General features: G+C 37.2%; 1 protein-coding gene across 1 annotated transcript in view; it reads right to left on the bottom strand.

Moving 5' to 3' along the window:
* The window catches only part of BRWD1 (bromodomain and WD repeat domain containing 1), a 111,459-nt gene that overhangs the window by 45,764 nt on the left and 48,480 nt on the right, over positions 1-17,215 (bottom strand). Inside the window, exons 18-21 of the mRNA XM_040621894.1 lie at positions 9,140-9,325; positions 6,222-6,405; positions 3,380-3,473; positions 321-452 (exon numbers count right to left, since the gene is read on the bottom strand). Coding sequence (XP_040477828.1) covers positions 321-452; positions 3,380-3,473; positions 6,222-6,405; positions 9,140-9,325 — 596 coding nt within the window. The remainder of the gene's footprint in view (positions 1-320; positions 453-3,379; positions 3,474-6,221; positions 6,406-9,139; positions 9,326-17,215) is intronic.

Genomic DNA, 17,215 nt, shown 5'->3' with positions numbered 1-17,215 from the left:
AAAAATAAAATGCCCAGAACAGGCCAAACAATCCATACAGACAGAAAGTGGTTGCCAAGAGCTGAGAGGAATAGACTGGGAAGTAATTTTAAGTAAGTGTAAGATCTCGTTTTAGAGGCAATGAAAGTATTTTGAAGTTAAATAGCAGTTATGCTGACACACTTCTGTTAACATACTAGAGCTACTGGATTATATACTTGTATGGTAAGTATCTCAACAAAGCTGCTAAAAATTCATCCTAGTCTCGGCAGACTCAAAGGAAGGAATTAAGGCAAAATTAGTGAACATTATTTTATATAATTTAAAGTTAAAAAACTCACATGTCTCATGGAGCTTGAAGATTCATTTCCAGAAGATAACTCAAGCCGGCCAAGATTTCTTCTACCATAATTTGGGTATTTGCGCCTACATGTCCTCTGCCTAGACTGTGACAGCAAAACCACCGAGTCAGACTGAAACACAAACATTCAGATAAAAATCAACACCCAAATAAGTACAATCATCAGCAAGATGGGCATTCTTTCAAATTACAAAAGGAATTTACCGCAAAAATAAAAATTATAACAATTCAAATACACACAATTAAACTTGGCATTTTTACCTTTAAGGTACTTAGAAGACACACTAGATCAGCATTTTCCAAACTAAATCATTAACTGTTTTGCCATTAATAATATAACAACAACAATAACCCAAAAGGGATACCCCTTAGATTATATATCTTAGAAGTGAAAATACATACATTCGTATATTATGATGCTGTCACCAACATTAAGGAATGCAGGTACAGAGAAATAGTATTAACCCCACTTATTTCCAGGTTTTAAATTTTTAGAGGATTGGTTTTCAGTACTTTTCAGCACCACTTGAATTTTTAAAATATATTTTATCAAAACAAAATTAAATAATCTTTCAAAATCATCTAAATAAAACAGAATGCATTTTTTAAAGGGTGGAGGGAGCATGCTAGTCCTCAAACACCCAAGTTGTATGTGAAATCACTCAATGAAAGCATATATTCCTTGAATTGATATACAAATTGACTTACCATTTTGATATATCACTGGCTGGTTTTAAAACAAATGTCCTTTCTTTAATTTGTCAGTACTGATTTTTGTTAAAACAAAAACTCCTATTAATGAGTTTCATGGCTAAAATTTGTTAACACAGGTGGACCAAACTACCATTAAGAACTACAAGAAAATCCCTCAAAATATATGTATTTTTTTAAAAATAAGTTTGAGAACATCTACCTAATAAACCTATAAAGAACTGTAGACCCAAGATTGGAAAAAAGAGTACAAAAAACAAAATGCACACAGCTAAATAGAACTAACGAAGCGGAATAGAGGTCAGAAAATACTCAGAAAAGCAGATAGCAGCCTAACAAAAGGGAATCAGCAGAAGTCTAATATACATGTAACTGCAGTGTCAGGAGGAGAGAAACATATACTATGCAAACACTAGCCAAAGGAAAGCTAGCATAGCTGTATAAACAATTTGGAGAATAAAATATTACTAGAAATAAGGGGTGAAAATTCATACTGAGAAAAGACTCAATTCAATAAGGAAAAAGGAAATTCTAAACATGTACACACCAAATAATATAGCTGTAAACCATATAAAGAAAAACAAGCAGAAAGAGCGAAATCTAAACATAATGAAATTTTCACACATATCTCACTACAGGTAGAAGTGCCATCATTCTGAAATGGCACAGGGCACAAACTACCAAGTGGGATACATGCATATCCTGTAATCCAAAAATTTCACTCCAAGGCATATACTTAAAGGAAACATGGACACAGATACCAGGAGATACATACAAAATGTTGAAAGGAGAATTAGGACTAATAGTCAAACATGAAAACAACCCAAATGTCCTTCAAGAACAGACTGAACAAACAGCAGCATGTTCATCGGGGAGTACTATACACCAATGAAAATAAATGGATTTCACCTACTCACAGCAACAGGGATAAATCTCATTAAATCTCATCCAACCAAATGACAAAGCCACATACAAAGGACTGCATACTGCAGGGTTCCACTTCATGTTTCTCGACATTTTTGCAACATCACTACCCTACAGGAAACTCTGAACTTTTTCCTAATTTGATCCCCCACAAAATGGAATGCCACGGATGCATGTGGTCAGTGTTTACGTACTATATATAACCGGGCTTTGTACATAAGATGGTTAAGTATAATGCTTATCAGATTTTTTCTCAATACAGGATTAAGAATAATTTCTGAGTTAGAGATTAAATTGAAAAATTTAAAGCACATTTAACTTTATAACTATTTCTTGAATTTAATATAATTTAATTGCATAGACCGTAATATATCAAATAATATATCCAAATCAGAAAACTATGAATACATAAAGAACAGCAATGTAATCAAATTTTTAAAAATCTTCCAAAACTTATTCTTCCAGCAAAAGTAAAACTGAAAAAATTTATTAGTTTCTTAAAAATTATTTTAGTGAATTTTACTTTCAAATTTTTTTCATGAGTAAACACCCTAACTCAGGCTGAAGAAACTCAATGAAATTTTTTTTTCTTTTCAGTACTTGACATAATGAGTTAAATCACTTTTAAGTTAAAGATAAAAACTATTTTTACTTCATTCTCAAGGCCGAAGCCATATACAAAATTATCAAGCATCAAGCTTAAACGACAAGGCATGTCATGGCAGCCAGGCATGCACAGGCCATCTGTCATGACAGGCCATCTGACTGAACGGTCAACTGAGAACAAGCCCTGGAAACACAACCACTTTCCAACAAAGTTCTGTGGCACTGATCTTGCAAACATCATGCATCTTCCAGGAATCAATGTTAATGCTGCTCATGTGATGACCATGAAAAATAAAAGAGATACTAAATATTAAGGAATAAGATTTTCTTTGGCAGAATGAGCTTTAGAGGGTCACAAACCATTGTAACATCTAAGTTTTTTTTTTTTTTAAATGTGCATCATCTGGATAAACTTCAGAAACAGACAAAACTAACCAGCAGTTTTAGAAGTCAAATGGTTAGCTAGCTGTGGAAGTCAGTGAGTGGGAATGGACCTGAAATGCTTGCAATGGGCCTGTAACGTTCCAGTTCTTAACCTGCGTGGTCATCAGACAGTAGTTTTCTAGAGCCCTTTAGCACTGATAGGCATTAGGCTACTACTTCCTTCCCTCAAGTTTCAGACTACTCTTTCCTAATAGCTGTGCAACCTTACGTCTACTATTTTAAATCCCATACAGAAGACCATGAGCAAGAAATATCCTACTTCGGGCAAAAGTTACTAATATTCTCACTGATCAAAAAAAGGCACAAATTCAGTTTAATTTCTAGTTATTCCTAAGAAAACAGAATTTAGGTTACCTTTTGTGTGAGCTGGAGAGTCTTCCTTTTTCTTCCTATTATATAAAGATTTCTTTCCTCTTCACCTTTCTCTATTCTGAAGTCTTCCAACTTCCTACAAATTTAAGTATCCAGTATATATTGGTTAGTGAACTGATGGATAAAGTAAAGGATATAAAGGGCAGAAAAATAATCATTATGATTTGGGGCATCATAAAGTTATATACTTTTTAAATTAATACAGAACAAAATTTTAAAGTTATAATAAAACAAATCAAGCTATACTTTATGTCAAATTTAATATAAATATAATCTCAGAGGCAGTTAGGAAGTCATTCTTTTTCCATAAGATTTATTTGACACTACATACACTTCACTCTCAATCAATAATAAAGCAAAGGAACATTCTAAGGCCTTCATGAGTATCATCTTCAACTCTGTGCAATTCCATGGCTAAATGAGATGGTTAAGAAAAAAGATAAAGATCACAGGATGGACAGAATTAGCATGACCAGAATGAAGAGAGTTTCTATGATTACTGAATTAAGACAAACTACATGCATGAAATCCAGCCCCAACCAGAACTGTGTCTACTGGGAAGCAATACTGGGTGCTCATCATTCTGCACCTTAGAGTCAATGATTGTCTCACACTTTCATCTATTGCCTAAGTTTTTCACAATGGACACATACTACTTTTATAGCTGGAAAACAAAACTTTTTAATTTTCTCTTGATCCTCATCAAACGCCACCCTAAGTAAATAGGTATGTAAATTCCCACTGCTCCCACTAAAAGGACTGCCATAAGGGCACTGACCATTATTAGATCACTCGGCATCTCCCTTACAAAATCTCACGTGTATTTTAGAATACAGCACTATAATAAGCTACACTCTTCTTGGGGAGAATTTTATTATAGGAGATTGCTAGTTGATGCAAAAACTCCATTATCCTTTTCTTCATTTGAAACAGAATCTCAGTTTTTATCTAGGCTCTTTGCTGCCCTAAACATAACTACATCTAGCCTCCTCTGTAGCTAAGTATGGCCATATGACAACATTCTTGTCAATGAGTTAGGAGAACAGAAAATGTCATGTGCGACCATTAAGGATGCTTAAATGAAGCCCCTCAACAAGAAATGTCCTTTTTGCCTCTGTCTCTCTTCCTTTTTTCTGGCCTAAACCCCCACCCTCCAACACAAAAGCAGATGTATCATGGCTACTGTGTAAGTCCAGCTATCTTGGACTTTGAGGTGACTTTAAGCCTGGAAGCCATACTCTAAGATGGAGATCAGAAACAGAGGAGCCTGAGTCCCTGATTAACCGGGGCACCATGATTCCAGCCTAAAACTATTTCCAGTCTTCCATGTTAAGAGAATAAATATATGCCTGTTTAAGGAACTGTTCTTCAGGTCTTTCACTCCTGCTACTAGTTTGCTTCCCTTGGTTTCAACAATAAAAAGTGCCCCAAAATGACACTTTTGGTTCTGATGACTATGCAACTTAGATACAATTCTAAGTCTTAATTATGGCATAGTACATAGATGATGGTGATTTTCTGTGTTTCTCATCCCAATACCAGATTTTGGTTTTCATTATTTTATTGTGTATTTGTAAACATCCTTAAATTCACCATACAATATGTAAGTACTACATTCCTCCACCAATCACTGAAACTCTTCTGCCTAAACACAAGAAGGGCATACCTTTACAAAATTATCTTCAAAGTATTAGTTATTCTGAGAGATAACAGAACACTTAACATTTCAGGTATCAGTGGAAAGCAACATCTACTACCTCCATTTCATTAACTCAAAAATCAGGTTACACCTCAGTAGCAAGAAAGACCCTACTGCCCGGCTGTAATTATACAATACTTCCCACTACAAGAAAATCAGGCTACTTCAAGAATGATTCCACATCCAGGATGAGAAATTTAGAAGATGAACCTGTGACACTTCGCCATGCCTGGCAGCAACGGCACTACAGCAGGATACCACTGTCATTTCAAAATGACTCAGGAGGCACCTTGAAGAGGCTCCTCCTGGCCAGAGATGGAAAAACTTAATAAGGATATTAGAAATAAGCTAACTCACAGCAGTGTGATTTATAGAGTGAAGACCACAAACACAAATTGGTCATTACTGGGGGTGGAAGGGAGTAAATCTTCATTCTGAAGGTAAATAAAGCAAAATAAGCATCTATCTTGTCTTTTTTATATGAACTTTACCACTAGATAATAAAACAGTACATTTGGGTAAATTTCTTTTTTAGAAGTGTCCACTGTAACAAATGAAGACTTCACAGAGTTGAGAGGTCACTGTTTTATGGCCCCTAATGAGTTAATGAGCCTCCCCAGTGAGCACCAATGCCTGCCAACATCACGGAACAAAAATACATATTACATGCCTTTTGACAAAATTATGCCACTGAAGAAATAGACTTGCTGACATCAAACAGTTGGAAATTTAAACACTGGACATTTGGTTCTGTTAAGGAATTGTTTTTTTAAGGTATGATAATGGCACTGTGCTCATATTGACAATTCCTTATCTTTTAGAATTACATAGACATATTTATGAACAAAATGACACACCTGGGATTTATTTCAAAATAACACTGAAGGCAGAAAAGCAGGTATTTGTAAAGATGGAATAGGAATGGTCAAGAAAAAAATTTACCATAGTAAAACCTTAGAGAACAATTTCGACATTTTCCTACCACAATTAAAATGGATTCCAACCCATTACTAAAATATATTTATATGATTACTTATACCACTAATGGAGTAAAAAACATGTAAATAACCATATAGATATATTTTTGTAAAAAGAAACAATATTAATAGATATCCTAAAACAAACCTAAATATGCCTAGTGGTACCTCTGGTACAACCACTCTTCGTTTCCAAGCCTGCAGGTCCCGTTCCGTAGCAATCTGACTACGAGGAGCATTCTGATGCATCTGACGAACACCTTCCACTTGTCCGCTACGACGCAGACCAATATTTGGAGGGGACTGGATGTCTAAGCTCAGTCTTCTAAAACCTGCAGGAAAATTGTCAAAATTGATTCCAAAACAAATTTCAATCTAATATGCATTTAACACATAATAGGCATATACAATCCTCTTAATAAATACAAACCAAAAACACAAATCCAAAACACTTTGTAAAAAAGAATCATAATGTACCTGGGATCAAAATACAGAATACAAAACAAACATTAACTTCAACTTCCATTTTTACTAGACTTCCTGAAATCTTTTAATGTACAGATCTTTTCTACTATAATGCTATATTTGCCATCCTAAAGGCTTTGCCTTCTTCAAAACTGTACACTAAAAACACATCTTTTTGGAAAATTTAGCTGTGATGGCTTCATAACAAGAGCTCGAACACCAACATTACCTGTGACTTTAGGAGATAATCTGAACTACTCAGGCAGGCAAGCTGCCAGAGTGGATATTAAAACCACAACATGCAGAGTGGGGAAATGCTGGCAGCACTTGACTTGGAGCTGAGAGAGTGGAGGACAACCCCAAGACTGTGCAGAACCGATCAGGTGGGTAGGGCAACCCCCCATGAGTCCAAGTCAGCAGGATGAAGGATGGAGACCAATGTGGCAGCAGGTATCCCAGATAAAGTGCTTGCTTCCTTAAAATACTGGATGAAGGGGCTCCTGCTATTGATGTAACAGAGAAACTGGAGGCTATATCCTTGCCTGCAGGAGGCTATAAAATTCTACTCCCTCTGCCAGCTCTCCTGGGCCAGGGCAAAATCCACATGACTGAACACAACCCATGTTCTTCTAGGTACGACACTCTGTTTACCAATCAAATGTGAACCAACTTGCATTGCACCACACTTCATCTACTGAAGAGAACATTGTATGACCCTTTTTTTTCTTTTTAAGTAGGCTCCACATGGAGCCCAATATGGTGGGGCTGGAACTCAAAACCCTGAGATCAAGACCTGAGCTGACAGAGTTGGGATGTTTAACCAACTGAGCCACCCAGGCACCCCACCCCTTAAAGGCCCCTACTAATCCAAATATTTATATTAGAATGTATTGATATTTAAGAAACATGTTTTGAATTGAGAACCAACAATAAACTCTAAATTTAACTGCCCACATTAAATTATTGTTCTCCAACAACATGAAGAAAACATATGCACGGGTTATTCATCACATCACTCATAAACAGCAAGTCTGAGGACTCAACTGCTCATAAACAGATTAATTACAGAAAGTACTATGAAGTTATAAAACAGGATGAGGAAGTACTGTGAGTGGATACGGAATGATATGTAGAATATACCGTCAAAGGGAAAAAGCAAGTCAGAGAAGAACACAGCATCAACTCGAAGTAATATTCTTGCACAAAATATTTAACCTGTCTCTTGGGAGAATTTGCTTTTTCTTTTCCACAGACAAGTGGAAACATCTGGCAAGGAAAGATACTGAAATTCGTAGCCAAGTACCCCGCATAGGTGTGACATGACAGGGATGACCTCTGTGGCACTGGAGGCTCCCCCCATCTTCCACAGGCATTTATCTTCCCCAGCAAGTTTTCATTTGCGGAACCACGGTCTGCTCCCCTCCATCACTCCCACTACTGAAGTAACTAGTACTATATTCCAGGATCAAGAACCTCACCCTGAAAATTCACTTTAAGCCTTCTGATTCCGTAAGAAACATTTCATGATCTACCCAATTTTTTTTTAAATGTTTAAAGGGAAATCTAGAATTGTAGTTTTCCTTTAAAAAAAAAAAACAACTTTCTTTACTCATTTAATACAATTTTGCAAATACCCTTATTTTAGAGCACAAAAGGTTTTAATAGCCCTTCGAAGTACTTGAAAATCAAATGTCCATTTGCTAGTATATTAACTTCACACCTAATGAAATTACCTTCAGACTACCATGCAGCAGCCCCTGGCCGAGAGCTTATGCTAAGGATAAAACAGGAAAACATGTTTGTGACCCTGCGTGCTTTAGCGTAAACGTCAGAGCACGAGCAGTTGGGAATGTCTGGCTTGCTCAGGGTGGAACGCTGCCCTTCCTGAAATTCCCTCAGATAACGAGCCGCCAGGAACTCTGGGTCTGCTAAAGGGTGGAACGCAACCCCAACCGAAACCTGATTGCTCTTGACCCCACGAAGTCCATAGAAACATGTTTAAGAATAGGCCTCACTTGCTGAATGTTACATCATCAAATCCCACTACCTTCCCCGTGATGTACTACTATTCACTAGGATCACGAGACTCCCCTTGATTGTATTTGATTGTTTACCGCCAATAAATACGTGAGGTTGCAGCTGTTCGGGGCAATCGCACTCTCGGCGGTGGCACGCTTGCAGGTGTCCCCTGCACCCACGATTTCTTTCACGGCTAACCTGTCTCTGCCTCGTCCTTCTCCCGAATCACGCCACGGCTCCGCGGGCGGTGTTGCGGCACCACTGGAGTTATAAAATACTCTTAGGGGCGTCTGGGTGGCTCAGTCATTAAGTGTCTGCCTTCAGTTCAGGTCATGATCCCAGGGTCCTGGGATCAAGCCTTGTATCAGGCTCCCTGCTCAGCAGGAAGCCTGCTTCTCCCACTCCCATTCCCCCTGCTTGTGTTCCCTCTCTCGCTGTCTCTATCAAATAAATAAAATCTTTAAAATAAATAAATTAAATAAAATACACTTAAAACTTTTCATACTGCATGTTCCTGACAATGACTTCATTTACTCTTCAATTTCAGCCACATTAAGTCAAAATATTTCTCATATATATTACCTCGTCGAGGTGTTTCTTCTCCGCTTGGAAGTCCATTTGGAATAGTATCCTGATCTGCTCCCATTCTCTGATCCTGCTGCTGCTGCAACTGTCTTATCATTCCATCAAGAACACTAGACTCTGGGCTTCGTTCACCATTATCATTGGTTTGTAGGCTTATAATCTGTTCAATCACCTCTCCATCACCTGTAAATTTACAACCATAATACAAAATCATAGTAAACATGAACAGGAAAACAAACTTTCAGAAGACTACAATTAAAATTATATTAGCAATTATCAGATTTATTTTAGGGGTGCCTCGGTGGCTCAGTCATTAAGCATCTGCCTTCAGCTCAGGTCAGGATCGAGTCCCGTGCCAGGCTCCCTGCTCAGTGGGGAGCCTGCTTTTCCCTCTCCCCCCCACTCATGTGTGCGCTCTCTCTTTTTCTCTAATAAAATCGTTAAAAAAAAATAAAATTTAAAAAATAAAAAAATAAGCCATTAAAAATATCCTATATCATAACTAATTGGATCAAAAAAAGATTCAAAACACACGAAACTCTTCCTTTATACCAAACACTACAAACCTCAACAAAGACATTGAAACCCCTGAAGTGAGCACATGTAAACATGTGGAAGTTTCAGTGGAAGCTTTATATTTCTGTTTCACACTAACACCCCCCTTGCCTTACATAAGATATATTTCATTAAACTCTTATTTCCCAAGGTCTCTGACAAGACCAAAGCAACGTGTGATTTCTGATGTAGAGAAAAGCAGTGGCATTTCTCCTCCACTCTCTTAATTTAAAAAAAGGGTAACACTCTTCAACAAACTACAACTGTAGCTCCCCCAACCCAAGAGTCCTGAGAGCAGGTGCCACTGAGGACGGTAACTACACATGCCTCTCCCACTAAGCTTAAGTTACTCTATCTCTTCCGTATGCTTTTAGCATAGCCGGTACCCATAATTCTTCAAGTACAAAATCAGCTTTTTTAAAAGTGCCTTTGCTGCTTTATTTTTGAAATAACAGGTTCACTTAATATTAATGGATAAAAAGTGTTAGATGGTTGTGGGGTCTGGAAAATTATCTGAACACTAACTTTTTCATGCAAACAATTCCTTATATATCCTCCCACATAAAATGCATCTTCCTTGAACATAACATATAACACAGACTAAGCCCCCAGCAACTTATAAGGAGAACCCCTAACAGACTGAAATTAATAGTTCCGCCTGGGGCAAAGACATTTCAGAATCACTGCAACAGGCCCTTCCCCCCAGAAGATCAGCAAGAACATCCGGCCAAGACCAAGTTTATCTATCAACAAGAACTGCAGAACTCCAGCACTAGGGAAATACAGCATACAGAATTCATGGCTTTTTTCCCATGATTCTTTAGTCTTTCAACATTAATTTTTAAACTTTTATTTTTTCTTTTAAATTTTTCTTCTTTTTTCAACCAACTTATCAATTCCTTTTATCTTTTTTTAATTTTCATTTTTATAGTCGTACAGTCATATATTTCTTTCCTTAAAATTTTGGGATGCAGTTTCTTCTGACCAAAATACACCCCAAATCTAGTATATGGCTCTCTTCTGTTCACCAGCCTGATCATATTCTTTTTTTCTCTCTCTCTCTCTTCCTCCCCTCCCCCCCCGTTTCAGGTCTCTTCTAATTTGTTTAGTATATAATTCTCTGGGGTCATTGTTACCCTTTCAGCACGTTTTTCTCTTGTTCATCTATTCTTTCAACAAAATGACAAAACGGAAAAACTCACCTAAAAAAATAGTACAAGAGGCAGTACCGACTGCCAGGGACCTAATCAATATAGACATTAGTAAGATGTCAGAACTAGAGTTCAGAATAATGATTATAAAGATACTAGCTGGGCTTGAAAAAAGCATACAAGACACTAGAGAACCCCTTTCTGGAGAAATAAAATCTAACCAAGTCGAAATCAAAAAGGCTATTAATGAGGTGCAATAAAAGATGGAAGCTCTAACTGCTAGGATATTAAATGAGGCAGAAGAGAGAATTAGTGACATAGACCAAATGGGGAATAAAGAAACTGAGAAAAAGAGAAATAAACTACTGGATCATGAGGGGAGAATTCAAGAGATAAGTGATACCATAAAGTGAAACAATATTAGAATAATTGGGATCCCAGAAGAAGAAAGAGAGAAAGGGACAGAAGGTATATTGGAGCAAATTATAGTGGAGAACTTCCTTAATTTGAGGAAGGAAACACATCAAAATCCAGGAGGCTCAGAAAACTCCACTCAAAATCAATAAAAACAGGTCAACACCCCAACATCTAATAGTAAAGCTTAGAAATCTCAGAGACAAAGAGAAAATTCTGAAAGCAGCTTGGGACAAGAGGTCTGTAACCTACAATGGTAGAAACATTAGACTGACAGCAGCCCTAGCCACAGAGACATGGCAGGCCAGAAAGGACTGGCATGATATATTCAGGGTACTAAATAAGAAAAATATGCACCCAAGAATACTTTATCCAGCTAGGCTGTCATTGAAAATAGAAGGAGAGATAAAAAGCTTCCAGGACAACCAGAAACTAAAAGAACTTGCAATCACCAAACCAGCCCTACAAAAAATATTGAAAGGGGTCCTCTAAGCAAAGAGAGAGCCCAAAAGTAACATAGACCAGAAAGGAACAGAGATAATATACAGTTAACAGTCACCTTACAGGAAATACAATGGCACTAAATTCATATCTTTCACAATCACCATGACTGTAAATGGGCTAAATGCCAGAATCAAAAGACAAAGGGTATCAGACTGGATAAAACAGCAAGACCCATCGATATGCTGTCTGCAAGACTCATTTTAGACCCAATGACACCTCCAGATTTAAAGTGAGGGGGTAAAAACCATTTATCGTGCTAATGGCCATCAAAAGAAAGCTGGGGAGGCAATCCTTGTATCAGAAAAATTAGATTTTAAACCAAAGACTGTAATAAGAGATGAGGAAGGACACTATATCATACTTAAAGGGTGTTATCCAACAAGATCTAACAACTGTAAATATTTATGCCCCTAACATGGGAGCAGCCAATTATATAAGCCAATTAATTAAAAAAAAAAAAAAAAAAAAAACAGCAAAACACATCAACAATAATACAGTAACAGTAGGGGACTTTAACACCCCCCTCATTGAAATGGACAGATCATCTAAGCAAAAGATCGACAAGGAAATAGGGCTTTAAATGACACACTGGACCAGAAGGACTCACAGATATTCAAAACATTCCATCCCAAAGCTACAGAATACACATTCTTCTCTAGTGCACAGGGAATATTCTCCAGAACAGATAACATCCGGGGCCACAAATCAGGTCTCAACCAGTACAAAAAGACTGGGATCATAGGTCCTGCCTATTTTCGGACCACAGTGCTTTGAAACTCAAGAAGAAAGTGGGAAAGCACTCAAATACATGGAGGCTAAAGCACATTCTACTAAAGAATGAATGGGTCAACCAGGAAATTAATGAAGAATTTTAAAAATTCATGGAAACAAATTAAAACAAAACACAACTGTTCAAAATTTTTGGGATGCAGCAAAGGCGCTCCTAAGAGGGAAGTATATAGCAATACAAGCCTTTCTCAAGAAACAAGAAAGGTCTCAAATACACAACCTAACCCTACACCAAAAGGAACTGGAAAAAGAACAGCAAATAAAGCATAAACCCAGCAGAAGAGAAAAAATAAAGATTAGAGCAGAAATCAATGAAATAGAAACCAAAAGAACAGTAGAACAGATCAATGAAACTAGGAGCTGGTTCTCTGAAAGAATTTGTAAGATTGATAAACCCCTGGCCAGGCTTATAAAAAAAAAAAAAGAGAAAGGACCCAATAAATAAAATAAAATCATGAATGAAAGAGGAGAGATCACAACCAACACTAAAGAAATACAAAGGATTTTAAGAACATGTTATGAGCAACTATATGCCAACAAATTAGACAATCTGGAAGAAATGGATGCATTCCTAGAGATGTATAAACTACCAAAACTGAACCAGAACAAATAGAAAACTTGAACAGATCCATAACCAACAAGGAAATTGAAGCAGCAATCAAAAATCTCCCAACAAACAAGAGCCCAGGGCCAGATGGCTTCCCCAGGGATTTCTACCAAACATTTAAAGAAGAATTAATACTTATTCTTCTGAAATTATTCCAAAAAATAGAAATGGAAGGAAAACCTCCAAACTCATTTTATGAGGCCAGCATTACTTGACCCCAAAACCAGAGAAAGACCCCACCAAAAAGGAAAATTACAGACCAATATCCCTGATGAACATGGATGCAAAAATTCTCACCAAAACACTAGTCAATAGGATCCAACAGTACATTCAAAGGATTATTCACCACAAACAAGTGGGATTTATTCCTGCACCGCAAGGTTGGTTCAACATCCACAAATCAATCAATGTGATACATTAATAAAAGAAAGGACAGGAACCATATGTTACTCTCAAGAGATGCAGAAAAAGCATCTCTTCACAGTGTAGAGATAGAGTACATACCTCAGTATCATAAAAGCCATCTATGAAGAACCCACAGCAAATATCATTGTCAATGGAGAAAAACTGAGAGCTTTTCCCCTAAGGTCAGGAACATGGTAGGGATGTCCACTCTCACCACTGCTGTTCAACACAGTACTAGAAGTCCTAGCCTCAGCCATCAGACAACAAAAAGAAATAAAAGGCATCCAAATCGGCAAAGAAGTCAAACTCTTACCCTCTGAAGATGATATGACACTTTATGTGGAAAACCCAAAAGAATCCATCCCAGAACTGCTAGAACTCATATAGGAATTCAGTAAAGTGGCAGGACAGAAAATCAATGCACAGAAATCAGCTGCATTTCTACACACCAACAACGAAATGGAAGAAAGAGAAATTAAGGAGTCGATCCCATTTACAATTGCACCAAAAATGTGAAGATACCTAGAAATAAATCTAACCAAAGAGGCAAAGGATCTGTACTCAGAAAACTATAGAATACTTATGAAAGAAACTGAGGAAGTCACAAAGAAATGGAAAAATGTTCCATACTCATGGATTGGAAGAACAAATATTGTGAAAATGTCTATGCTATCTAGAGCAATCTACACATTCAATGCAATCCCTATTAAAACACCATCAACTTTTTTCACAGAAATGGAACAAATAGTCCTAAAATTTGTATGGAACCAGAGATGACCCCAAATAGCCAGAGGCATGCTGAAAAAGAAAACCAAAGCTATTGGCATCACAATTTCGGACTTCAAGATCTATTACAAAGCTGTAATCATCAAGACAGGATGGTACTGGCACAAAAACAGACACACAGATAAATGGAATAGAACAGAGAACCCAGAAATTGACTCTCAACTCTATGGTCAACTAGTCTTCGACAAAGCAGGAAAGAATATCTAATGGGAAAAGGACAGTCTCTTCAACAAATGGTGTTGGGAAAACTGGACAGCCAGATGCAGAAGAATGAAACTGGACCATTTCCTTACCCCATACCCAAGAATAGACTCAAAATGGATTAAAGACCTAAACGTGAAACAGGAATCCATCAAAATCCTTGAGAACACAGGCAGCAACTTCTTCCTGGACACATGGCCAAAGGCAAGGGAAGGGCAAAACTGAACTACTAGGATTTCATCAAGATAAAAAGCTTTTGCATAGCAATGGAAATAGTCAACAAAACCAAAAGACAACCCACAGAATGGGAGAAGATTATTTGCAAATGACATATCAGATAAAGGGCTAGTATCCAAAATCTATAAAGAACTTACCAAACTCAACACCCAAGGAACAAATAATCCAATCAAGAAATGGACAGAAGACATGAACAGACATTTCTCCAACGAAGACATCCGAATGGCCAACAGACACATGAAAAAGTGCTCAAAATCACTTAGCATCAGGGAAATACAAATCAAAACCACAATAAGATACCACCTCACACCAGTCAGAACAGCTAAAATTAATAAGTCAGGAAATGACAGATGTTGGCAAGGATACAGAAAAAGGGGAATCCTCCTACACTGTTGGTGGGACTGCAAGCTGGTGCAGCCACTCTGGGAAACAGTATGGAGGTTCCTCAAAAAGTTGAAAATAGAGCTACCCTACGACCCAGCAATTGCACTACTGAGTATTTTCCCCAAAGATACAAATGAAGTAATCCAAAGGGGCACCTGCACCCCAATGTTTATAGCAGCAATGTCCACAATAGCCAAACAATGTAAAGAGCCCAGATGTCCATCAACAGATGAATGGATAAAGAAGATGCGGTGTGTGTGTGTGTGTATGTGTGTATATATGTACACACACACACACAATATAATATTATGTAGCCATCAAAAAAATGAAATCTTGCCATTTGCAAGGATGTGGATGGAACTAGAGGGTATTATGCTAAGCAAAATAAGTCAATCGGAGAAAGACAATTATCATATGACCTCACTCATATGTGGAATTTGAGAAACAAGGCAGAGGATCATAGCGGAGGAGAGGAAAAAATAAAACAACAAACTAGAGAGGGACACAAACCATAAGAAACTCTTAACGTCAGGAAACATGAAAATAGCTGTGACCTTAAAGACCCCAAAAGGTCATGGATAAAACCACAGGTCTGCAAACCCACACACTGACAATTCCCATCTTACCATTAGAACCATTAGAAATAACCATTAGAAAAAAAATAAGACAGGTATTGTTAGTAAGACATTAGGGGAGATAATATGAAATACTAAAAGTAATTAATTTCAAACAAGGCAGGAAAAAAAGAAAAGGCACAAAGAACAGAAAGGACAAAGAGAAAAAAAGAGCAAAACGGTAGAGAATTAACCCTGATGACACTAATAATTTTATTAAATATAAATGGTCTATATTTTCCAATTACCAGATTGTCAGATTGGATTGATGCCTGCACAAAATGTTTTAATATAAAGACAAATTGGTTATAAAAACTGAAAAGATACACCATGACAATACTCACCAAAATTGGTTGGACTAGCATATTAATATGAAACAAAGAAAAAGTCTTCAAAACAAGAAATACTACCAAAGAAAAAGAGGAACAATTCATAATGATAAAAGAATTCACCCAGAGGACAATCTGAAATGTGTCTGTGCCTAACAGAACTTACACAGAGCAAAAACTAACAGTACCAAAGAAGGACATAAGATAAACCCACATGGTAGGCTGATATTTCAGCACTCTGTATAATAACCCCAAAATAGAAAAAAAGCCAACTGCCCTTCGATTGTTCCTGAATGAATAAATGAGGGCATACACATACCATGGTACACTATCAACAAACAGGAACAAACAACTGACCTGCGCAAAACAAAAACAAATCTCAAAAGCACCATGCTAAGAAGCCAGACACAAAAGATTTAGTATTGCACAATTCCATTTACACAAAATTCCTCAAAAAGACAAAATAAAAGTGACAAAATAGAACAGTCATTACAAGGCGCCAGGAGAAGATTCCAAACAGGCCCAACAGAACCTGCATCCCAAGGTGTTTACAGCAGCAACGTCCACAATAGCCAAACTATGGAAAGAGCCCAGATGTCCATCGACAGATGAATGGATAAAGAAGATGTGGTATAAACATACGATGGAATATTACTCAGCCATTAAAAAAAACGAAATCTTGCCATTTGCAATGATGTGGATGGAACTAGAGGGAATTATGCTAGGCAAAGTCAGTCAGTCAGAGAAAGACAATTATCATATGATCTCACTGACAAGTGGAATTTAAGAAACAAAACAGAGGGTCATAGGGGAAGAGAGGAAAAAATAATAAAAGACCAAATCAGGAGGGAGACAAACCATAAGAGACTCTTAATCACAGGAAACTGAGGGTTGCTGGAGGGGAGAAGGGTGGAGGGATGAGGTAACTGGGTGATGGACATTAAGGAGGGCACGCGATATAAAGAGCACTGGGTGTTATAGACTGATGAATCACTGACGTCTACCTCTGAAACTTTTAATACATTATATGTTAACTAACTGAATTTAAATAAAAATTAATTAATTAATTTTAAAAATGTTTAAAAGGGGCGCCTGGG

Source organism: Ursus maritimus, unplaced genomic scaffold, assembly GCF_017311325.1.
Source record: "Ursus maritimus isolate PB19 unplaced genomic scaffold, ASM1731132v1 scaffold_4, whole genome shotgun sequence".
In the NCBI taxonomy this organism is placed as follows: Eukaryota; Metazoa; Chordata; class Mammalia; order Carnivora; family Ursidae; genus Ursus; species Ursus maritimus.
Note: the sequence above shows the minus strand (reverse complement) of the source record. Positions and strands in the feature narration are given on the sequence as shown.